The sequence below is a fragment of the Chaetodon trifascialis genome, chromosome 1, assembly GCF_039877785.1.
Source record: "Chaetodon trifascialis isolate fChaTrf1 chromosome 1, fChaTrf1.hap1, whole genome shotgun sequence".
Taxonomy (NCBI): domain Eukaryota; kingdom Metazoa; phylum Chordata; class Actinopteri; order Chaetodontiformes; family Chaetodontidae; genus Chaetodon; species Chaetodon trifascialis.
The window spans coordinates 10055278-10078864 of NC_092056.1; the positions used below are offsets into that span (position 1 = coordinate 10055278).

General features: G+C 37.7%; 1 protein-coding gene across 1 annotated transcript in view; it reads left to right on the plus strand.

The window, feature by feature from the left end:
- Window positions 1-157: 157 nt before the first annotated feature.
- The window catches only part of LOC139335032 (protein diaphanous homolog 3-like), a 161588-nt gene continuing 138158 nt past the window's right edge, over window positions 158-23587 (plus strand). The window contains exons 1-5 of the mRNA XM_070968415.1: window positions 158-793; window positions 7190-7222; window positions 7694-7876; window positions 8250-8354; window positions 16377-16507. Of these exons, the coding sequence (XP_070824516.1) occupies window positions 671-793; window positions 7190-7222; window positions 7694-7876; window positions 8250-8354; window positions 16377-16507 (575 nt within the window). The 5' untranslated portion in view covers window positions 158-670. The remainder of the gene's footprint in view (window positions 794-7189; window positions 7223-7693; window positions 7877-8249; window positions 8355-16376; window positions 16508-23587) is intronic.

Consider the following 23587-nt stretch of genomic DNA (forward strand, 5'->3'; position numbering starts at 1 on the left):
CGAACAACCCAAATAGAAGTAAACCTGATTGACAGCTCTCTATGGCCAATCAAATGCACTGTCAACTGTAAACAGAGAGGGCTGTACCAATTACGATTCCGTCTTTGTGGCTGAGTGAATGCTATTGGTTGGATTAAACATGCGGAGCTGACATACTCATTGCGCGGGTCTGTCAAAAATATCTACCACATAAATGTATCCGGCCAGTGCTTCTGCTATTTCTTGTAGTGATTATATAGCTTTCAAGTAAATGTCGGATAAAATTTGTCAAGGAGGAAACCCGTTCTGTTGTACGCCGTATTCCCTCTGCTAGCGGAAACTAAAGAGTTATCTTACGGGACAGTCCATAAATTGGATTAGCGCTAAGTAAAGCCACCAGGCAATGATAGTTTAGCAAACTTGCTAGCTAGCTAAACGGACTGTTGGGAGTGAAGACCACAGCATATGCGTGTGGACTTCTCTGATTTTGACAGACTGATATAATTTGCAGGTACGAGTTAACCAGCATTAGCGTTAGCTGTCCGTCCAATTCAGGGCACGAATGTTAAGGTAGACAATTTGACGTGTGTCGTCTTTTACCATTTCAGGGTGGGTGCTAATGTTGCATACGTTACAAGGTTAACGTCTTTTAATCGCTAACAAGTCGCGTAGGCGTCATTAGGTCAACATCATGGATAACTATAGTCAGCGGTTTGAATCCACAACCGGACGGGACAGTAAATGTCAAAAGAAGAAGGGCTCTTCTCACCACAGCACGTTATGCTACGATGAAGGAGAACGCAAACCAAAGTTTGTAAGTATGGCAGACTAAATGGAAATGTTTGTTTCTTTTCTGCTGTATGATGGATACAACATTTTATACACGTCTTTACTGAACAATTGCGTGGCGGAGGGGGGATCTTTTTTTCCGCAAATGTCCTCAGTCCCTGTCATAGTTGGTACGTCATCTCTCGCTGATTAAGACGTCACACACACACACACACACACACACACACACACACACACACACACACACACACACACACACACACACACACACACACACACACACACAACTCTTCCTCGAAAGGTGTGTGAAATGAGGGAATTGTTGGGTCTCTGTAGATAAAAGAGCTCGGCCTGTACCAGCTCTATATGGAAAGTGTCCCGAGACAACTTGATTTGGCGCTATACAAATAAAACTGAATTGAATTGAAAGTGGCCTTGGATTAATTTCAAGCATAACTTGATTAGGAGACATGTTGGTGAAACGTAGCTAGAATGGAGCAGTGGTGGGGATGTGTAATGCCTGTGTCCTGTACTTGACACATTAAGTCTGTCGCTGAGAAAATACCTTGACAGAATCTCTCTCACAGTAGAAGGCTTATCCACAATGCACGTTGGAGTTTTCTTTGTGAAAAGTCACCTTGACTGTTTGCCGACTTTGCTTTGCATGTAGGAAATCAAAAGGTTAAAATTAGCCCAGGGTTTAGCCCTCACTAATCCATGTACTTCCTACTACTACAAGCCCACAGACAAAGTGTTGTTGTCTGCGGCATTCTTCTGGAAGACAGGGAGAAGTTGCTATTTGGACAAAACTTAACCGTTCTCAATTAGGAGTTTCCTTTTTATTGATATAGCTATTACCAACACATGCATTCAGTATACCCCTTTCAGACAGATTTGTGCTGACAGATCTACTTAATGCATGCTCAACCCGCATTTGACCCCAATCTTATGAGAGTGCTACCACAAGTTAATTCCTAGTCACCACCATTCAGAGATTCTAGTCTACAATTGTAGTAATGACAGGAATAATTTTTCAGTCCATACTGTTATTATCCACTCCCACTGATGAACTGCTGGCTACATCTCTAACATTTGTGATCCCTAACAGAAACACCTATTCACTAAGATGAGTGTAAAGTGTTGGTTGAAATCAGAATTGCACAGGTTCATTGGTGTGTGTTAAAACATTCAGCTTGACTGCCAGTGTGGGTTTAACCTGCATCACTGCACTACTCGTGTCAGAAAGTGGGTGACACAGACATATGCACACTGTCTGTACACAGTATTTCAGGTTTTTTAAATTGTTGTTCAGATAAACTAATCAATATGAATGAAACATTATTTTTTCCCTTACTGCCGAGGTGGTGCATCTTACAACTGTGTCTCACTGGCTGACTGAAATACAAATTCTTGGCAGCTACCTGCCACAAAGCTTGTTTAACATCCACTGATTTAATATTTCTTGACAGATTTGTTATACATGCACATAACCTTTTCTTAGGAATTTTGAAGTAGTTTTCTACCAATACTGCAAGTAACAAGTACCACACATTCAAGACTTAGTGCCGCTACTTCAAATTATAAGCAATACAAGTTTTTGCTGAGAAAAGCATCAGTGTTGTGTTTGCACTGTAAACGTACAGCGATTACTCTCCTGACAGCACTTTTTCACAGTTGTCTATGAGAGTGAAAAGTAAAGTATCCTTAAGTGAGCTGAACTACACATTTTCACTCAGGCTGATAAAAATGTTAATTATTGTTCCGGTTCTTCTTTTGATATACTAAACAAAAGCATACAAAAACAGTGAGGCCATTATGCCTCACACTGAGCCTCGAATTTCTAAATCTCTCACGATTTTGTTGTGTGTACTTCGAAATACACAACCAAAGACCATTTGGTTACTCATTCCCACTTAAAGATGCATGCATGTACCTGTAACAGTACAGCTCAGTCCTGACACCTTTTGTTCTTCTCTCTCATCAGATTGGTAAACCTTACAACACTTAAAACATATAGGTATTATTACAAATTACTGAAAAGCATTTGACATATTTTTCACAATGAATGTCATTGATTTATTAACACTAATCTCAATAGGTGGCACTGCAATACCACAATTTTTACTGGAATTGGTGGAAAGTAGATTTGCCATTAGAGACACTTTATGTGCAGTGGCTGTTTTTCAAGCAGATCATTATGAAACTGAAGAAAGAAATGGAACAGAAGACATGTTAATGAACTGTGTTAATGTTCTTTTGAGATGCTGTTTTTGGCCTTTTAAAGTGTAGGGTTTTTAAAAAGGATGAGAATGACTCTTCACTGTCACATCCAAAATCAGTTGATTGTCAGTTTAAGCTGAGACGGTTGTATGGCCTCATTAATGTGTTAGATGTTTAATAGCACTGTTTTTAGTGTTAACGGGCAATATTACTAAACTTTAGTGCTTAAATATGTGAATGTGTTTAGTATAACACAGGCAAATAATTTACCTATTAACCTTAAACCTTTACAGTGCCCCCACCCCCCAAAAAATATCTCCAAATATGCCTGCAAAACGAATAATAGATGGGTAAGAAACAAAATACACCAGTATAGTCAGTGTGATATCTCTCATTTTAGAGCTGAAATTTGTGGTGAGCTCTATGAATGATACAGTAGGTTCAAGTCTAACAACACGAGATTTGTTATACTTATTAACACAGTGACACATTGAGAAAGAAATCCACCCATGTTATTTATAAGGGGGTTTCTGCAAGAATTCTTCATTAAAAAAGTAGAAGGTTTGACATAAAAGACTGTAGTTTTGAAAGTTTGCTTTTGCTTAACGCTGACAGTTACGATGGTGCAGGCCCTTTCCTTGATGAGAGCCCTGCATAGTTGCCTTGTGATGAGTATTTGCTGCCCTTCTGGTGTTGTGCAATTGCTGAAAGTCCTAAAAAATGGGAAAATAAAATGGAATTCAAAACAGTGTTGGCAGTGTTGACAATGAAAGGTTCAAAGAATTTAATGACATTTTAAAAATTTGATGTTTATATATCCTGTCTTGGTTTGGGTTGGGTACTTTAAATTTTGCTTTTTCCTGACCTCCAGGAAGGGTCCCCTTCCTATGTTTGCCTCTCTTTTCTGCTGTGGATTGCATGTGCAGTGTTCTATGAATCAGTGTTTTCTATGGTGGGTTTGTCTCGGTTAATTGAAAAAGATTTTATCACAGTTTAATTAAATGAACATGGTGATTGTCGAAACTAAAATGAATTCATTGACATTTACAAATTACTGTTGTTAGGCCATCCCTATTTTATTCATTAAAATAAAGGGTTTGCAGTAGTAAGATCTTGAAAAACACAAAGCATTGCTAGTTAAACAAATGGCCCTATAACTGGCTTTATGGCAGTCACAATTTTATTTGCTGTTTTGTAATTACGGGCCAATTATGTTTCTTACTGGAAACAACTGGTCAGATACTTTTGAGCATACTCACTGTTCTCTGCTGTCCTTAACTCCCACCAGGCTAAAAAAATCTAATACTTACATTATACTTGTAGATTGTGCTAAGTCACTTTGTACTGTTTGTAGTACCTTCGGGTGTACTGTATGTAAGATACTCAAGATACTTGAATATACTTCAAACAGCCTATAGTGTATTACAAAGGACTTGAAAATAAGTATATTTTTCATAAGCACACGTACTACTATTAAAAGTATGCGTATACTTATAGTATAGTATAGTATACTAGTATATTTTTAAAGTACACTTCAGAGCAATTTATAATACACTTACAATAGTACTTTGAAATACCATATTATGTAAAATGTATGTAGATGTTATGCAGAATTAGTATATTCATTTTTCAAATATTTAAGTAAAACTTTATGACATTTATTGAGAAGTACTCTTTAAAAGTATGTGTCAAACATACTTTGAATTAAGAGCAAAAAGTGTATTTGTAATGACTTTTCTATACTTAAATTACATTTCAAATATGCTAGAGTATGCTACTATTCGACCTGGGCACTGGTGGCCTTTATTTTTTTTTTTATTTCCACTACGCCACTCATTTTGCTTGATGTTTTTGGAAGTCTTGGGAATGTACAGTTGGAGTCTCCTTGAAGAATCTTTCTTGCCTGCAATTTTAATTTGTGACTACGGATAGATACAAAGAGGCGGCATTGAATTGCTACTGCTTCCTCATTTTCTGAACTCAATGCCAAAAAGGTCCTGGGTAGGGCTGCAGCTAATGCACATTTTCATTGTTGATAAATCTGCCAAGTATTTTCTCGATGAATCAACAGTGGTTTCCTGATGTGTGTGATGAACTTGTTTTGTCTGACCGACAGTCCCAAACCTGAAGATATTCAATTAACAACAATAAGAACAACGATAATAAATACAGTGCAAATCTGAGAAAAGCAGTCCTGATGTTATTGGTATTTGAAAATCATTCACTTTCAATAATTCTTCTACTGCCATGGTAGGCATTTTTCTATTTGACATCAGCATATTTTCACTTCCACGCAACAAAACAGAACAAAATCTCGGGCTTTTGTACCCAGCCGTGCACCATAATAATAATAATAATAATATTGAAAATCATAATACATTATACATATAGCTTTTTAGGACACTGAAAGATGCCTCACAAAGAGAAAAACTAATCTAGCTGTGTCCTGTTTACACCGTCCTGTTGCGGCATTTCCATTGCTATTGCTATTGACAGTTGCAGTGCAGACGGCCTGGGAAAGATATTTCTGGGTGCTGATTGTGCAGTGCTGTTTAGATTTAACGATGACACTCAGTTACCCTTTTTCCATCAGCATGGGATGGGTTCTGTGCTGTTTGCGCACTTCATTTTGAACAGTTGAAACTTCGTCCCAAGCTGGAAACAAAAAAATAGGCATTTCTGGTCCTGATGTTGAAGTAGGGCCTTACAATTCTCCGTCATGCAGATAAATAATAATAATAATAATAATTAATAATTTCACAAACTGAAATGTGGAACTTGATAATAAAAACAGAATCAATTGTAAATTGTGGAATACTGCTTAAAAAATATGCTGCTTTGTTTGGGTCTTTCTCTCTCTCTCTCTCTCTCTCTCTCTCTCTCTCTCTCTCTCTCTCTTTCTCTCTTTCTCTTTTACTTGATGATATCTTATTCAATTGAATTCTGACCATTTTCTAGTTCTGTAGTGACATGCATTTGACCTCTTTAACATCACAAGTATGGATAAAATAATTTTGAATATTTATGTGTATGTAATTGTTGGGATTTATCTTAGCTAGTTTTGCTCCAAATATATGCATATTCTGGCCTAGTTTGTCAAGATGTGGGCATGTGAGGTAAAAGTTTGACAGCGACGTCCAATTAGTTTGACCAATTGTCAAGACGATCAGTGGAGACAATATAATTCCTCCTGTAGAAATATGTTGCATCATTCTACTAGTCTCTCATGTCAACTTTCAATCTGTTTCTTTTTTAGCACATATTGAACAAAAATGGATGATGTTAATCTCAGAACACTCATTAGGGGGATGGCTCATTGACAGGCTGACATGTTTTATTCCAGGCAATTTTATATTAATTAAACACTGGTGGATATTGATTTCTTTCTCCCAGGCTCTGTATGGTTTGCGGCCATGTTTGAGGGAGACTTGACCTTTCCATGTCAGTTTTTCATTCAGCACTTCATTATGACAACATTTTGAAATTTCATGTTGTCTGTTCATGAATTGACTGCTTATTCCTTATTAGGATTATTCCTTTGGCAGTTTTACTCTGTTACACCTGTTTGAAGTACAGATGGCAACTTCCCAAGAGGTCCTCTGAAAAACAAACAAATAAAGAAAAACTCTGCTCAAGCAGAAAAAGCAGCAGAGGGAACTTGCTCGGCAGGCACCGAGGTGGCCGGTATGCACAAATAACAACAGGCCAACTGCCCCGTCTTCCACTGCACAAGTGGATCCTTTATAATTTGCAGACAAAGCCTGTTCGTGAATCAGCAATTTTTCTTTAAATGACTAGTGTCATTGATGTTGACTGACATGACACTTGGCTTTCGACATTTGATCTTGGATTTAATAATGTGGTAGTCCGCACTGCTTGGTGCACTCATATCTGAAAGCTCTCTCTTTTTGAATTGCATAATGAGTGCAATGGGGGAAGAGACATAACAACAGTAACGTTTCACTGTCCTTACCCTTTGAGACCACACTTTATCTCTCTCTTCTAAAGCAGCAAGAAATGAACACCACAAATTATATTTTTACAGAATATAAAAAAAACAAAACTTTTTACTAGGTTAGTGTTAATATCAATAGTGTCTCAGTAATTTGCCCTAGGTTGCTTTAGGTCAATGTTCCTTTTAGAATTTTTCATGCAGTTGCTCTAAGTATCCTGATTTGTTGTTTCTGTTTCCCTACTGTAGCACTTACCCTTTAGAAACATCACAGATGATGTGGTAAGATTTGAGAAATTTATTGAAATGGTTTCTCTTCTCTTGGTTGTCAATCGCTGCAACATCTAACATCTAGTTACAGAAGTCATCTAATCTGCTTATTTCAGTGGTAATGAAGGCGGGCTTCATTGCCAGATTCATTCACATCACAGAGCACAGACTGCTTTTCTCACTAACTCATGTCTTTGTTGACTCTTGACTCTGACTTTGTTACATTTTATATTGATAGTGCTTTGCTCTACATATGTTTGACAGATGTTCAGTGCATGTGCTTTACTCACATAGTTCACACTGATAGCATTGCTTTTCTAACTCAATAATAGGCTAACTGTTTTGTCTACTCTGTTCTGTCTCTGTTCTGAGTATCTAAATATACTCATAACCTAACATATTGTTTATGTATCGTAACTTGGAACAGAAAATTCTTGTGTGAAACTCACTATTTTAATTGTATTTTCTATTTTGTCTCTACAGCTGGACAGATTTGCCAGTATTCGGATTCCGGGGAGCAAAAAGGAGAGACCACCCATATCACATTCTAAACACAATACTAGTGATTGGTCCATTTCTTCATCATCCACCTCACATCAGTTTGAGGAGCTTTCATCGAAGATCACCTCGGAAAAAGAGATCTTGGCTCTGTTTGAAAAGATGATGGTATGATATTTTTGTCATTGTAAAAACAAAAACAAGATCGCAGCTTGACATGTAAAACCTACAGTGGTGGAAAAATTTTTTGGACACCCCATGCATTTGTTAATATTTGAGATTGTGTAAAATTTTAAGGGTGTCCGAAAACTTTTTTCCACCACTGTATATCTGATGCAAGGGCACCCCCCCTAAAATTACTAAATCTACGCTAAAGAGTTAATGGGGACAAAATGAAATAAAACTGCATTTGACTAAAGCTAGTGTTGCTAAAGTATTGCATAATTAAGATATGGTGGGAAAAATCAAAAAACAAAACAAGACTATTATGGATTAAAATTTCAATAAGATTCATCCTCTCTCTGTTTTTTATTCTTTTCAGGAGGACATGAACTTGAGTGAGGAAAAAAAGACTCCTTTGAGAGACAAGGACCTCACCAAAAAGAGAGAAATGGTCATCCAGTATGTTTTTACTGCCTCTAAAACTGTAAGTTTTTGAATGAATGAGTTTTTTGGCATGTTATTGTTACATGATTTAATGTCTGGAATTTGTTTCCACGTTTTTTTATTTTCAAGACCTTACAAATTTGTTTACAAGTGCACATATTATATGCACATAATATTCAAGGTATTCAATGGAAAAAATGTGTCTGAGAGAGACTTGGGTGGGATGGAATTTGATTACTAAATGGATTATTCAATATCAAAGACAGGGTATATTGCATTACAAGACAGTGCGATCTCATTTGTCTTGCCATCCCTGTCTCTGGCAGATGTAGTTACACCTGCACATTTGTAAAAATATACAAATACTCTATTGAGGATGGGATTGTTTAGCAGACTAGTCATTGAAATGCCCACCCAATAGTATGCCTGCTGCCTTAGTGCCTTAGTCCTGAGCAGGTCTTTCTTTCTTTTTCCTTCACTCTTGCTCTGTCTCTGCCCATCATTCTGGTTTGCTCACCCTGTCCAAAAAAGTGATAATTTGATCATTTTTGTTGCTTTTGGGTGGTAGTGCATCACAACAAAAATTGTTGATGCTTTTGAGTAACAGTGCATCACAAATGGGTGAGGTTTGGTATTCATCCTGAATAACATTTTGAGTGCTGAAAGCTAATTGATTAGTTGTGTATGTGATTTTTTCCATCATTCTTGATTGGTCCTTCTTCTAAGTTTCAGCAATGAGCCCTAAGCTTTTCCTTTGCTCCCTCTCAGGGCACAGACGGATCTTGATAGAGGGTGATAAAACTGTCAGTGTACAGAGGAAAACGATTAAATCTCCAAAGAAATGGAAACTATGGAACATTTTTTATCTCCCAGACCAAAAAAAGGCCATACTTTACATTGATTTCTCTTGCCCTTAAGAATAGAGTCCTATTGGAAATCCACAATTTGAAGGTGATGCTCCATTAAATACAGTATCTACCCCAGAGCATGTTTATAGTTAATATGCGTTCAGTCTGTGATGCTGACTTTGAAATATGAAAGCACTGCCTATCTGCTTTATTTTTTTGTTTTTTTTGCTGTTGACTTAATATCAACAGAGGCTTGAGAATAGCCTCTTTAGAGGGTACCTCCTTACTTAAATCAGCCATTGTAACAAATAGACATTAACCAATACTTGAGTTACCTCACATTGCATTGCAGACAACTCAGATTGTCTTTTACCTTTGATCTTTGTAAAACATGTTTTCTTGCTAACAACTTAACACAGAGTCTTACAAATAAGTTTTACATATATAATACATGTTTGCTATAATGAGACATCACTGAGACATCCTGAGGCTCCATATCTAGTTAACATGGGGACCAGCCTGTTTATATGCCTGCAGTTTTTTTAGCTGCATAGTAAAATAATTTGGCCACTGGACTAAGTGTAAGCAATGAAAATCCTTCAAAGGACCTGTTTTATGTTTATGTTTTATGACCTGTTTTATCTCATGTCAGTAATTACTGAGTTAGTATACTGTATTATGACAGCTGATATAAGATGCTCAGCAGGCCTGATTTAATTCTGCTTTCAATTCTGAAATCACTGTCAACTATCACCATAGTATGATCAAATTATGAACATTTTTTCATTATTTCTCATGCAATACAGTGGCAGTGAAAAAGTTTGGGCATCTGTTGTCAAAATCTCTGTTACTGTGAATAGTAAGTGGAAGACTGATCTCCAAAAGTTAAAGATTAAGCATCGTCTTCAATAGTTTATGCAAGACTAGTTTATTGTTTTTGATTTGTAGAATTTTAATGTGAAAAAAGCCATACAAAAGTTTGGGCACCTCATGAGATTTGAGCTCTCAGGTAACTTTTACCAAAGTCTCAGACTTAGGTCATCACTTGATGACATGCAGGCTGCTCAAACTTTTGCTTCTTCGCCTTTTCCTTTTCTGATATTTTGAAACTGTAAAATATGGAAGTCAAAACCTAATCTTGTCTAAAACATGAAAGAAATGGGTCGTCTTTAACTTTGTGACTTCTCGAAACCAGGTCATCTTTTACTCTGCTTTTCACAGAAACAGAAATTTTGACCAGGGGTACCCAAACTTTTGTTTTTGGTACTGTATGAGTACAACTATGCTATTTTACGAAAGAGACAGTTGTTAAAGGGGGTTCTTTTGTCATCTGGGATCTTATTTACTATTAGATCATTTAATCAAATAAAAGGCAAGCTGTCCTTTCCACCAAAACAACTCTCAACTTCTCAACCACAATACAGCCACTTAAGCCTTTATTGTTGCATCCCAAATTGATGTATGTCCTTTGCTGACATAATTAAATATGGTTCTGGCTTTAGATTGTGGTAGTGTATTTTGTTATACCAACTAATTTTTGACATTTGCCAGTTTGTTGTGGTGCAGAAGTTGTTTTGACAGAACCAGTCTACTTTTTGGAGACCACACTTTGGATTTATCTGCAGTTCCCCTGTTGTTTATGAAATAGTGTTTTACTAACTCTTGCCTTTTAAAATACCGAGAGGGAATTTTCAGAAATATTCCTGCTCTGTCTTGCTGATATAGTACTTCACTAAGATTGAGCACAGGGAGAATTAATTGGTCATTAAAGCAAGGTTCAGTGTGTTCAACCAGTGTTAACTGTTCTTTTTTCCAGCATGTTCTTATTTGCAAAGATAGCCCATAAAGAGTTATTGATCGCTGTACAGTAACTGTTCTGTAAATACTGGCTGTGAAGAGATCCCTTCTCAATGCATTTCCAATGGAAAAGATCAGGATCAAAACGCACAGTTCTCGATCTGTGCAAAAATGCATCCTGAAGTCAGCCAAAGCTCTTATTAGGCTTCAGTAGCCTAATTTGCCAAATGAAGTGGGTATCATCAAGACTTTTTTTTTGCACACACTTTCATGTGAACTAGCGATACTGTGGAGCTCAGTTCACCTCTGACTTTCTCGGGATTAAATGCCAGCAAGCCTCAGAGACCTTGAATCAGCTAGTATTAGAAAACATGAGACTGAAGCACATTGTACCAACATTGTTCGAGCATAAATTATGGTCTACTGGTTTCCAAATTCCAGTTGTGGTTATGACCTCAATTAAAATGAATGATTGTTGAAGCAGCTGATCATTAAAAGAGAAACAAATGCCCAAGTAGGTAAATGTACGTTATAGAATGTTAACAGAGAATGTTGAACACTGAGTAAAATTACATCACTTTCTGTGCAGTCATAACACCTATACCATATGAGGAGGGCTAAAGCATGGTAGCAATGTGATTTGCAGTTGACAGTAAAGATTTGTATACGAGTGTTGATGTCAGATAAGTGCACCAAACTTTTTTCAATATTTGCGCACTTAACACCTTTCAGCAAAATTTGCCATTGTGAATAATAACAATTTTCATTATTTATTTTCATAAGTTAATATCCATGTACTGGTAATATTTTTACGTAAATTTATTTTGGAAGTTCCCCTCATGGGACTAATTAAGAAATATTGAATTTGGTCCCTTTCTTCGGAAAAAACTCTGCCAGTGGTGACCTAAATATTTTACATAGTCTTGATTAGAACATTTCATTTGCAAATCACATAAATTCACAACTGATCGAAGCTCACCAGTTAAGGCTATTTCACAGGGGCTTGCTTGCTGCGTTTTGACATAGTTTAGATGAACCAGAGGTAATGGTGTTGAACTCTGATAGGAATGGTGCTGTTTTTGTCAACTGCAGGCTCAGCATAATATTTAGGTAATGTTGGCTTTTGCCATGCCAGGGAGACAAAACCTCTGATGCTTGTTGTGGATGGGGTGCAGTGTCAGTTGCTACCATCAGTGGTCGCAATATCTGTATCTTCTCCCCACTGTTTGATCTAGCGGAGGGGAGGAGGGTGGTTGGGACTATGAACTTTGGCTGTACAGAGTAAGTGCTCTGAGAGTGAGTGTGCAGTGAAACAGAGAGATAGAGGCATTGCAGCCATTCTCCACTTTCCTCTTTCATTGTGAAGGAGGGCCCCAATGGAAAGCGTGGCTGAGATAGGGAAGCAATGGGGGTAAAAAAGATGTTCCATTACCATAATTGTGGTAGGGACAGTTATTTGAGGAACAAGTGGAAATCACTGTGGGTGAATGAATAGACAGGATTTCTCCCATGGGGTTGCGAGTGGACGTGATGGGAGGACAGTGATGTGCTTCATACTTGTTTGAAGTTAACTTCGACCATATTTCACTGCACCACTCTTGCTGGTGCAGTGAAAGGTATGTGTTTTTACCCCTGTGAAGAATTTCATTTGATGAAATGCATAAGAGTGAGCATAGTCCATTGCTTGAAGATCAGTTTGATTATGCTATATAATAGAGAATACAGTTGCCACATTGTGTATATATTAAGCCCGTCAACAAATATATATGGATGGTGTGCAAATGTTACTGTATGTATCGGAAAAATTTAGCTATAAACAACACGGAATTCTTACCAAGTTGAAAAAAGTCCTGTATTTGGAAGAGGCAGAATGGTCACAGCGACACTCTCTGGTCGACTTCTACAGGAAATTTTGAGGATGGGGCTGGGGTTACAGCTACTCTAATGCCAGTGCTGGTCAAACAGGCTGTCACTACTGCCTTTAGTGAGAAGGGCCCAACTAGACATGCCTACTGCTGCCATGAGCAGCACTCTGACTGTTGAAGGCCTTAGAGATCTTGAGAAACAACAGGATGGTCATCATCATGTCTCTCCATGATGCGAGAGCCATTTGACCACTGGGCCAGAAGAGGAAAAGGGAGGGAGGCAGACACTCACTGTATCCTTGATGGGCTGGTGTGGTGCCAGGGAGTGGGTGGAATTGGCAAAATTGCTGCTGCTGTTCTAGTTACTCTTGACAGAGCGAGAAACGTAAGAGGCAGGAGTCAGCCTAGGCTGAGAAAGAGTTGCTATCATTTTAGCCATGATGATAACAACACTGAAGGGTGTTGTTGTTGTCACTGAAGAGTGCTAGATCCATAGGACTGCTAACTGATTGGGAGATGAATGCGCTGATATGTCTTGTGGTGCTGAGGCAGAGCCTTGTTGGGCTAAACCTATGGTGAAGTTTTTGCTCTCTTGGCTCTCATTCAACTTGCATAATTTTTGACTCAGCCCATATGGGCAATCAATTTCCATTTCTAAGGCTACAGAGGCCTTATGATCACTATAACACACATTCATTGATGACTGATGATAAAAGTGGGTTTTCTGAGTGAGATTTTGATATCTAATTTTATTCCCATTATATATTGAGTAGAATATAGATTGGGGGTTGAGGTATCAGGGGAGAGACAGACTGGGCATGGCTCCATTGTTTTGGCAGCCTGCAAGGGTTAGGGATTATTTATTCTTGCTCGCAGTGGCTGATGTCTGAGGCCTTTGATGAATCAACAAACATACCCAATGATGTGTGATGTTTTGGCATTAGTGCAGCTGTCTTGATAAACTGAATAAGTGTAGCTTTCTCTCTACATCACCCTCCCACTGTAAAAAGACAAAGAAGCTTTAACTTTAAATGTCTTGCTACTGTCTTTCTGGACTACAAAAAAGGTTAGATGCGTATTCACTGTTTTGGCAAGGTGCATGTAGATTGTTATAGACAGGGGGATACAGTTGCTGTTTTAGTCTAAGGTCAGCTAAATTTAATTACAATCTTGTGTATTTATAAGGGCTCTCTCTAAAGGATACTTTGGGATTAGGGCCAGGACGAGGAAGCAGGGTGACCTTTTCATCATAAAAGTATAGATAAATAATGAAACAACCCAACCTATTTTATGTGTAACACTTCATATGATTTTTTTCTGCATGTGATCAAAGATACTGGAACACTGCAGTGTGAGAGATGATGGCTGTCACAGTTAATTGCTGTGATTTCTGTGCTGATTACATTTTGAACCAACATGAAAAATTTTAGATTCTGTGCCCCTTTGGAAATGTGCTATTTGGGAAATGTGTCATTTTAGTGTGAAATATTTGGATGTTTGAAAACAAATTGAGAGACTTGATTTGCTGTCATATTGAGGAGAACTAAGGAATAAACATTTGAGTTTATCCATAACCTTGGGCTTGCTTAGGGATGCTGGCTTTCATCCAAAAGCCTGGAAAAATAGGTGGACAACAAACATGTCATTCTTACTTCAAATGTTAGCTTATTTAAAGTATCACTGCTGAGGGTCTTATATTGGTAATATTAATTTCAAAACATGTTTTGATCTATTGCACATTAATTAAGAAATGATTTTGCAGATAAAAGTATGAATAAAATAGTGGAAATGAAACTTTGATATTATAACTTTTTTAAACCACGTAGTGAGATACACGAGCACGATGCACACAAGAGGAACATTTCATGAAGGCCCAATCAAAGCTTTTCCAAAAATAAATGTATCATATAGTTGGCATTGATCTGATTAGCTCATTGTCAGATAATTTATAATGGTGTACATACTGGGTATTGATCAGATGCTTTTTTACAGTGCTTACAAGCTTATTGTTCTCAAACTAGAGGCCAGATTCCACGTACATGACTCTCACATATCCACTGGAGAGACAGAAGTACTCATGCTAATGTATACTTATCACTGGGGCTGTCAAAATTGGCCAAAAATGTTTCATTATTCCTTTTAAAAAAAAGCATAGGTTTGAACCATTTCAATATCTATTTATGCACATTATATTCATAAGTGGGAAAACCAATACATCAGGCATACTAGGTGTGTATTATTTCAACATAAACATGTCTTTTAAAATATATATTGTGTTCTTGAGTTACTCATTTGTTTCAGGTTGACCAACATTATATTTTAAATCAATGAAAGTGCTATTTGCAGAGAGCGGTGCAGCTGCCACAAAATGGACTCCGACATAATCCCTCCTGGCGTGCACAGTTTTAGTGTACATCCACTAAAACTGTTTGTTTTTGCCACAGACAGGCTCTGACAATATTATGGAAAGGATCTCTACAGAGATAGAACGTTCTGTTTAAGACTAACATCCGTTTTGTTTAACCAGAAACAGCTGTTATGTCGCTCTTGCCAAAGCCACCAGACTCCATTCACAGAAATAGAAATTTTGTCATTGTAAAATGCACTTGATTTAAAAGTGAAAGAAACAACGTGAAATTGACCAAAATCTTCTTGTTTTTTCACTGTTGTTTAAGTTAACTTCATTGACCAAATTGGAGGAGGAGTGAGAGAAGAGCACAGACATCAGAGACGATTTCTTTGTCTTTTAAAAATATTTCCAACTTTTTGCAACGTATGTGTCAACATGAAAAACCTGTCACTTGTGACAGAAAAAACAGCTGGACATTCAGAGTTTGGCTAAAAATGTTTTCTGATGTGATTAAATGCCCAATATGCAATTGTTATATAATCATTTATTATATAGAGTTTATTTTTCAATCAATCATTCAGTCAATCAAATGTCAACACTAATGACAATTTGCCCAATACAAATTACCACAGTCCAAAGAAATCTCTCAGTTTTAGTTGCGTATGTATTGGTCAACTTATTCCAACTGGTTTTAATTATAAAAAGGATAGATTCAAACTGGACTAGTGACTGACTACCATTAACATGCTGTATCCAATTTGTTTGAAGATGAAAATGGAAAACATTCAAAGACATATTCAAAGGGGCCTAATTTCTGGTCTTTTGTAACCATTGCATAGTGCTGACAAATATCTGTGCTCTTTTGAATGCCATTAGCTAAAATGTGGATGCCGCATCTCCAATGAAGAGAAAAAATAATGGAGAAAATATGGAGATAAATACACATTTATCTGATGGAAATTATCATGATGAAATTTGTTGAAGCATACTAGACATAAATAGATTTTCTGGTTTATAAAAGCTCACAGTGCAGGAATGGAATCCTTTGGCACTTTATGCTTTTGCAATTGAATGTTAAAAATTGTTTACATGGGGTCTTTGTATCAATATACTGACAAATCAGACTTTTTGGCCTCATGTTGTTTTGATCACTTTTTACATGGCTACACTAACACATTTTTTTCTTCCTCTCTGTCTTTCAGGGTAGCTTGAGAAGTAGCCATCAAATATCTCCCCAGGAATTCCTGGGAGAGCTGAAGTCAGGGGTGATGGAAGAACGCCTGTTTGCCTGTCTAGACTCATTGCGTGTGTCCCTTACCAGTAACCCTGTCAGGTACAGTACAGTATTACTCTCTTTAGTTCAAATGCCCTTACTATTGTCTCTTTTTGAATGTTTTTTCTTAATAATTACATGTGCTCACTCTTATATGCCATTTTTTATTTAATGTTTGTGTACACCTTTTTTTTTCTATTTAAACATATTATTACCATGTCAAAATCTATTACATTCCCACATTGCTTCAATGTAATGGAATGTTAGGAATGAAGACAAGACATTAAAAAGTGTAGAGTAGCAAAGTGAACAGAGCTGCAGCTCACATACTGTGAACCTTCACAGCTGTGAAGATCATTCCTTTCAGAGGTGTGAATCAGAGTTGCAGCAAATTGAAAATGCTTCATCAGGAACAGAACACAATACTTTGTTACAATACTTTGAAATTGGAGTGGACTTCCTAAAACCATCGAATCTTTCAAGCTCTACTAAGCACAGTGTCTGTCTTTTGCCCACTGTAAGCAGAGTGAGCAACAGATTTTTAAGACTGTTCGATGAGTTGTTTCTTACAGCAATGCCCATCGACACTCTTAGTTGACATAATGCAGTTATGTGGGGGTCACTTTTTATAATAGGTTTGTTTTCACTGTTTGTCACTGTTAATCAGGAGAATGTGATGTACATTCATGCTGAAGAGATGCTCTAGTTGTCAGCTACTGTAGTTGACAATTAGAAAGATGAATAGGACTCTGGATGCCCATGTAACTGCTCCACTGTTCTGTACAGGCTAGTAGTTTAAAATGTTGCATAATGGGAATGGGCACATTATCATTAACTTCTCTGTAATCTAATTTAATGCAACCCAATAGCCAAGCAATAAGCACTACCCTTTTAAGCATATAATGTGATTCCACTGAAATGCATTTTCAGTTAAGGTGTTCCTAAAATTCATTTCTGCTCACACCTCCTTCACCCAGTTCTCTGTCCTATTAGGAAAATATGTGTCGATTGGTGGCAGGTTTTGCATGCAGTGTTTATCCCGATCATTAGAACTCTTTATTTGGACTTTTTGATTGCTTACACACATTTTTACAGAACTGTTTTACAGCATATTAATTAAACAAAAAATTCTCGAGATTTAGTTTTTAATTTGAACACAATCCATTAATAATTTTTTGAAGATATGCATTGGTGCACACCTTGAACATAATGTTGTCTGTGGTAGGATGTTTTGTGACACAGTGCCTAATCAAAGTAAAGTTATATTTGTAGCCAGTACAAAGTAAATCTGACTGGGTGACTTGGAGTGGGGATATTCCTTGGTGCTCTCTGAGCCACATTGACAGGCAGATCCCTGACAGTCTTGTCTTGGTTGTCTCCCTCCCTTAGATTTAGATGGTTGCTTTGGGCTCCCTCTGCTTGAGGATGAGGATTAGCAAATTTGTTTCACATTATCATATACATTGCCAGAACCACTTTAAAGGCAGTCAGAAACCTAAGCCCAACAATTTAGTCTTTACTGATGTCTTAACACTCTAACATGTAGCATACTATACCTTAAAGGATTTTAGATTATCATAGCAAATGCTTGATTTTGCTAAGAGGAAGGAGCGGTTTCACACTCCAGCTATGAGAAATGGTGTGTATTCATATTAAATAAGAAAATTTAACTTGCATTAAATTCACCTTGTGGCAGAACCCTTCAAAAGGGAATTGATAGCTATTTAGTTACTTAAGTCTCAGTCTCACTGAGTTCTTGACTTGTGTACAGTAACCATAATACTTCATACAGACAAACTCACAGGACCACCTGCTTCATAAATACACACACTATCCATTAACTACACACACAAATGATAAGTTGATAGGTACACCTATACTATATGCACACCAAATGAAATCAGTAAAATCTGATCTGTATATCAAAGGAATATCTGTTTTGTCCTCTGCCTCAGGCAGGTGGAGGCAGCCGCCTACTCACACGCACTCTGAGATTGACGAGTTTTGGCATCTCAAACGTATCTTTCCTTTTATAAAATACTGAGATCAATTTTGTGGTTAAACGTGTATGCTATCAACTTTCATGTCATTATCTACTCAAAGAATCTAAGCACACCATATAGCCATTGATGGAAATGTTGAAATTTTAATTTTAGTGCTTGATCAAGTCCTGATCATGGACTATTTACCCTTTAAAGGATCAGTTGTAGGTCAGTGCCAGGACTGATTGGTGAAAACAGATCATAAATTAATGAACTGGCTTAGGTTGTCCTCCTCATTGGCACTCAGCATTCCTGTGTTCATTCTCAGTGAATCTTGCACGCCTGTTAACTGACCAAGAGGGCATGTAGATGACAAATTCATCAGCAACAGTTGATTCACACTACAGCCACCTGCTGTGGCCTCACACACATGCACACAGACGCGATTTATTTGATCACAGTCAGCCTTTTTCACCCTTGATGTCATGGATACATAGTTTGTGTACAATGCAGGTTTTGCACCTTCATGAAATACCGTAGTCAGACAGGTAACCAAGAAGCTAATGGTCACCATGAATGAGATCCAGAGTCCCTTTGTGGAGATGGGTGAATCTTCCAGAAGGGCAACCATGAGTGTAGCTAGGGCTGGGCGATAAAACGATAATGATATGCCTCGCGATAGACATGTACAGTAATCAATATCAATAAAAAATGCGTTCGATAAAACATTCTGTATTTTTTTTACTTCTTTGGAAGAAAGCAGAAGTTGTGAAGCAAGGTTGGTTGCATGAACAAAGGCACTCGCTCTCAGGTAACCAAGCAACGTATGGAGTAATCACTGATCAGTGGGAGTGACCCGCTAACATGCCAATCATGTAACAGTATAAAGTTCGGTTGCGCCATCTCATTGTCTCGTGTTTGATTCTTCGCGAGGAGTGAGATGGGAAAAAGAAAGTGAGTGCTGCAGCGAGTGAAGAAATTGTCGATAAAACAGGGAAAGTCAGCTCTCCAGTATGGCAGTTTTTGGGATTTTATAAGTCGGACTGTAGTCAGACCAATGTGGTCTGTAAATTATGCAAGACTGTCGTCCCCACTAAGACCGGTAATACCACAAACTTGTTTAACCACCTTAACTGCGCTCACCCTTTGGAGTGCAGACGTATTTGCCAACGTCCAACAACATCTGCAACCGCTGCACCACTACACAAGCAGCAGAGCAGACCACCATGCAGAGGTACTCTGCTTCAGTGCCTGATGACAAATCATCTAAAAGGCACAAAGACATAATGGAGGCAGTGGCATATCATATAGCTAAAGACATGCTTCTGCTGAGCACTGAGGAGAAGGCAGGTTATAAAAATCTCTGACATGTGCTTTTTTTTTTTTTTTTTTAACACACTTGCAATAAAAATATAATTGAATAGTTCATGTATGTTTAGAGTAAGAAGAGTGACTAAAGTTATTCATATGTCTAGGCTGGTTTTATAGTTCAATCAATCTTACTGTACTATTATGTTTGTTTTTTTTTATGTTACCGATGTCAAGTCTACCTCAGTTTCTGCTATGTTTACAAAACACGGCACATATTTGAAAACATTTTATTCACCAGAAGGTGAATCAGCTTGTGAACTTTCTGCACTAAACCTGCAGAAAAAAAGTTCTCAGGTTTCTCTCTGTTTACATTTTTACACTCTTTTTTTACATTTATTATTTGAGTGTTTTCCATGGTTGTGTTGACATTTCCTTTCCTTTCTGCCTTGATAGTTGAGGGGATTATAATCAGAGGAAGATTAAATTTAAAGATTAAGATTAAGATTTTTACTTTATTGATCACTGCACACACATGCTACAGGGAGGAGAATGCACACACGCAATGCTTCGTGAAATTGTTTTCTCCGCATTTGACCCATCTTGGTCCGTCGTTCCTCCGCGGTCCTTATTTTAAATAGGTCATTAAAATATCAATAATTATCGATATTGACGGATATAAAACACTTATATCGTGATACAGTTTTCAGCCATATCGCCCAGCCCTAAGTGTAGCACTCCACCAGTCAGGCCTTAATGGTAGAGTGGCCAGTTAGAAGCCATTCCCCACTAAAAGGCACATCACAGCCGCTGGGAGTTTGCCAACAGGCACTTGAACGACTCTCAGACCATGAGAAACTTCCAAAAGAAAGATGTGCCAAGCTTGTGGGATCATTTCCAAGAAGATTTGCGTCTGTCATTGCTGCCAAAGGTACTCTAACCAAGTACTAAGAGAAGGGTCTGAATACTTGTAAATGTAATGTAATAGGATATTGCAGTCTTTTATTTTTGATAAAGAACCTGTTTTTGCTTTGTCATTGTGGAGTGCTGTGTGTGAGAAAAAAATTAACCAAATTGATTTTAAGATTAGTGTATGTCATGTTATTTTATGAAAGCCTGAACCACTATTTACAGACTACAGACAAACCTAAATGTCAGACTGTGAGTGACTTGGCCCAGAATTTGTGGATCACTCATCAGCTCTGGATATTGCTGAGAAATGGAAAGACATGCTATCAGAGATCAGAGTTATGAACCTTGTAAAAATCTCAACCAGTGGGCTGAATATGAATTGGATAGTGTTCTAAATACTCCAGAGAGACGTGCAGAAGGCTGTGGGAAAGTCACTAATCAGTTGGTTTGTACAGATTACATACACTGGACAGTGTGTTCAGAGATGGATGTAAATCTATGGAGTTGGAAGCTGAACACAAACTCTCTAGAATGTACTGGATGTTCCCCGCCTGTCATGAAGATTTTATGACAGCAACTAGAACCAGCACGCCCATGCTTCAGTTTTGCAAGCACTAGTGGATTAAGAAAGTCAGTGTGTCAGGAAGAGGATTGGTGCTCTGGCCGAATGTCCAGGCAATGGGAAAAGGTGAACTACCCAGTCCAAAGGTGAAATCATTTAAGAAGGTGAAAATTTGCTGTGCATATCCTCTCTTCACTGTGAAAGTGGGGATATTTAACAGCATTACAAGAGAAATCACTTCCTTCCTCAGCATTTCCTAAGTGGACCAACCCATGCTGCCCTTCCTCTTTTAGGACATGTGCAAACTGATTTATAGTAAGGTTAAACATATTGATGTTGTAACTGTTGATGTTTTCTTTCATCGATACTAGTGCTGTCAAATTTATCGCAAGATTAGCGCTTTTTGTGACCAAGTGAACTTGTAGTTTTTTTATAAGCTGTGGCCACTGCTAGTAACGTAAGAGAAACTAAAGGATCCGATTGTAAACTGGAAACAAAACAATAGGCACGCCCCACGCACGTGTTTGGTCTTGTCTGCTCACTAGCTGTAAAAGAGTAGGCTACCGGTTTGTGTGGATGTCAAGCGCGAAATGCCGAAATGGATGCAAACAAGATTCCGAATGGAAAGTTTAGTTTCAAAAAGTTGCCAGATGGGTCGACTGACAAGATCAAAGTTATCTGTGTGGGTTGTCGGTGTGATCTGAATTATCAATGTAGCACATCCAGTCTAAAATACCACTTGATGGCCAAACACACGAATGAATGCGAATTCTCTGCCGCCTCCTTCAAACGACGCCGTCGTCAAAACCAGGCGACAATGGATGGCTTTCGACAGAGGCATATGGATGCTATTGTGTTCAAAGGAAACTTAAGAAAGGAAAGTTGAAGCCATGGTTTAACTGCACTATAGCCTGAGTCCTATTTATAGTATGTAGTATTTATTTTTGTCATCTGTTTATTGGCAATGTTAAATTGTGTGAGATTTGATTCATTCAAATGTGAATGACTGCTCAAAGTGAGAATGTTAGTGTGAAATATAACACTACACATTGTTGTTTTCAATAACAAACATTTGCACAAAGCAAGCCTATCCACTTTTCCATGTTGATAACAGTGTTAAATTGATAATTCAAGGGACATTTAGAATAGATGAAAATGTGCGATTAATTTGCGATTAAGCGCGAGTTAACTATGACATTCATGAGATTAATCGCGATTAAATATTTTAATCGATTGACAGCACTAATAGATACACATACATAAAGTGTGAATATTTTCCACTTGTTTTCCATTCTATTTTCACATTTAATCCAGAGTAATATGTTGTTGAGAATGTAATAGATTAATAAAATATGATAATTTTGTCATAACAATTGTCAAAAGCAGTCACAAATTAATAGGATTGTTGTCCATAACAACTTTAGTTTTGATTCTCATTTATACACAAGTGCTGGAAGAGCAATTATTGCATTCCAGCATACAGTAACAATGTCTGCTACATTGATTTTCCCATTCTTAAGGAATACCATGCCACTCCACATGATCCACTGTAAATTTGCAAATTATTTGTGTTCATAATGAAACAAAACCCTTTTGATGTAACTATTTATAGGGCTAATGGAACTATTTTTTGAGGAAAAACACAGGACAAACTGAAGCTCCTCCAAGATAGTAGTCTGCACAAGGACCATTATTAAAACTAAACATGCGGATGTAGCAGTGTTTGATAATATCTTCAGACAATTAGCGGACACCCTGCTGAATGATACAGTGGGACAAAACCATCAGATGAGTATGGGATATGATGAAGATTCTATTTGTCCTACCTCGTGGTCAAGCCAGAGGGGATTTCCCATCAACAAAGAATTGACTGTGGATAATCTGACAGAGAAGTCTCTGGTGGCTCAGACGCTCAATGCTGACCATGTCAGGCGTGTTTGGGCCATAACAAAGGATCACCAAAGAGCTGCTTCTCTTGGCTGCAGAAGCCAGGTAGCATGGGTACCTGGATGAAGACAAGAGAAAGAAAGAGCAGCAAGCTGTTGACTTGAAGCACAAGGCCCTCACAGATGAGCTGGATGAAAATTTGAAAAAGAGAGCCTGGATGCAGACTGACATTTGCACCCTTGAGAAATGGGCAGATGAATACGCTGAGAAAGCAGAAGCTACAAGCAAAGTGACCATCACCACAACAGCTTCCACCGAACTGTGAAAGGAAGCTCAGGGAATGGAACATTCAATTAAGTAAATGGTAAATCGGAGGAGTAGGATAGTCCCCCATGTCTGTATTCCAAAAAACACTTCTACCTCCATAAAGTTCTGTTTATATGGGTCAGTATGACTGGATAAGATTTTTCTCATTTATTTATTTCTTAC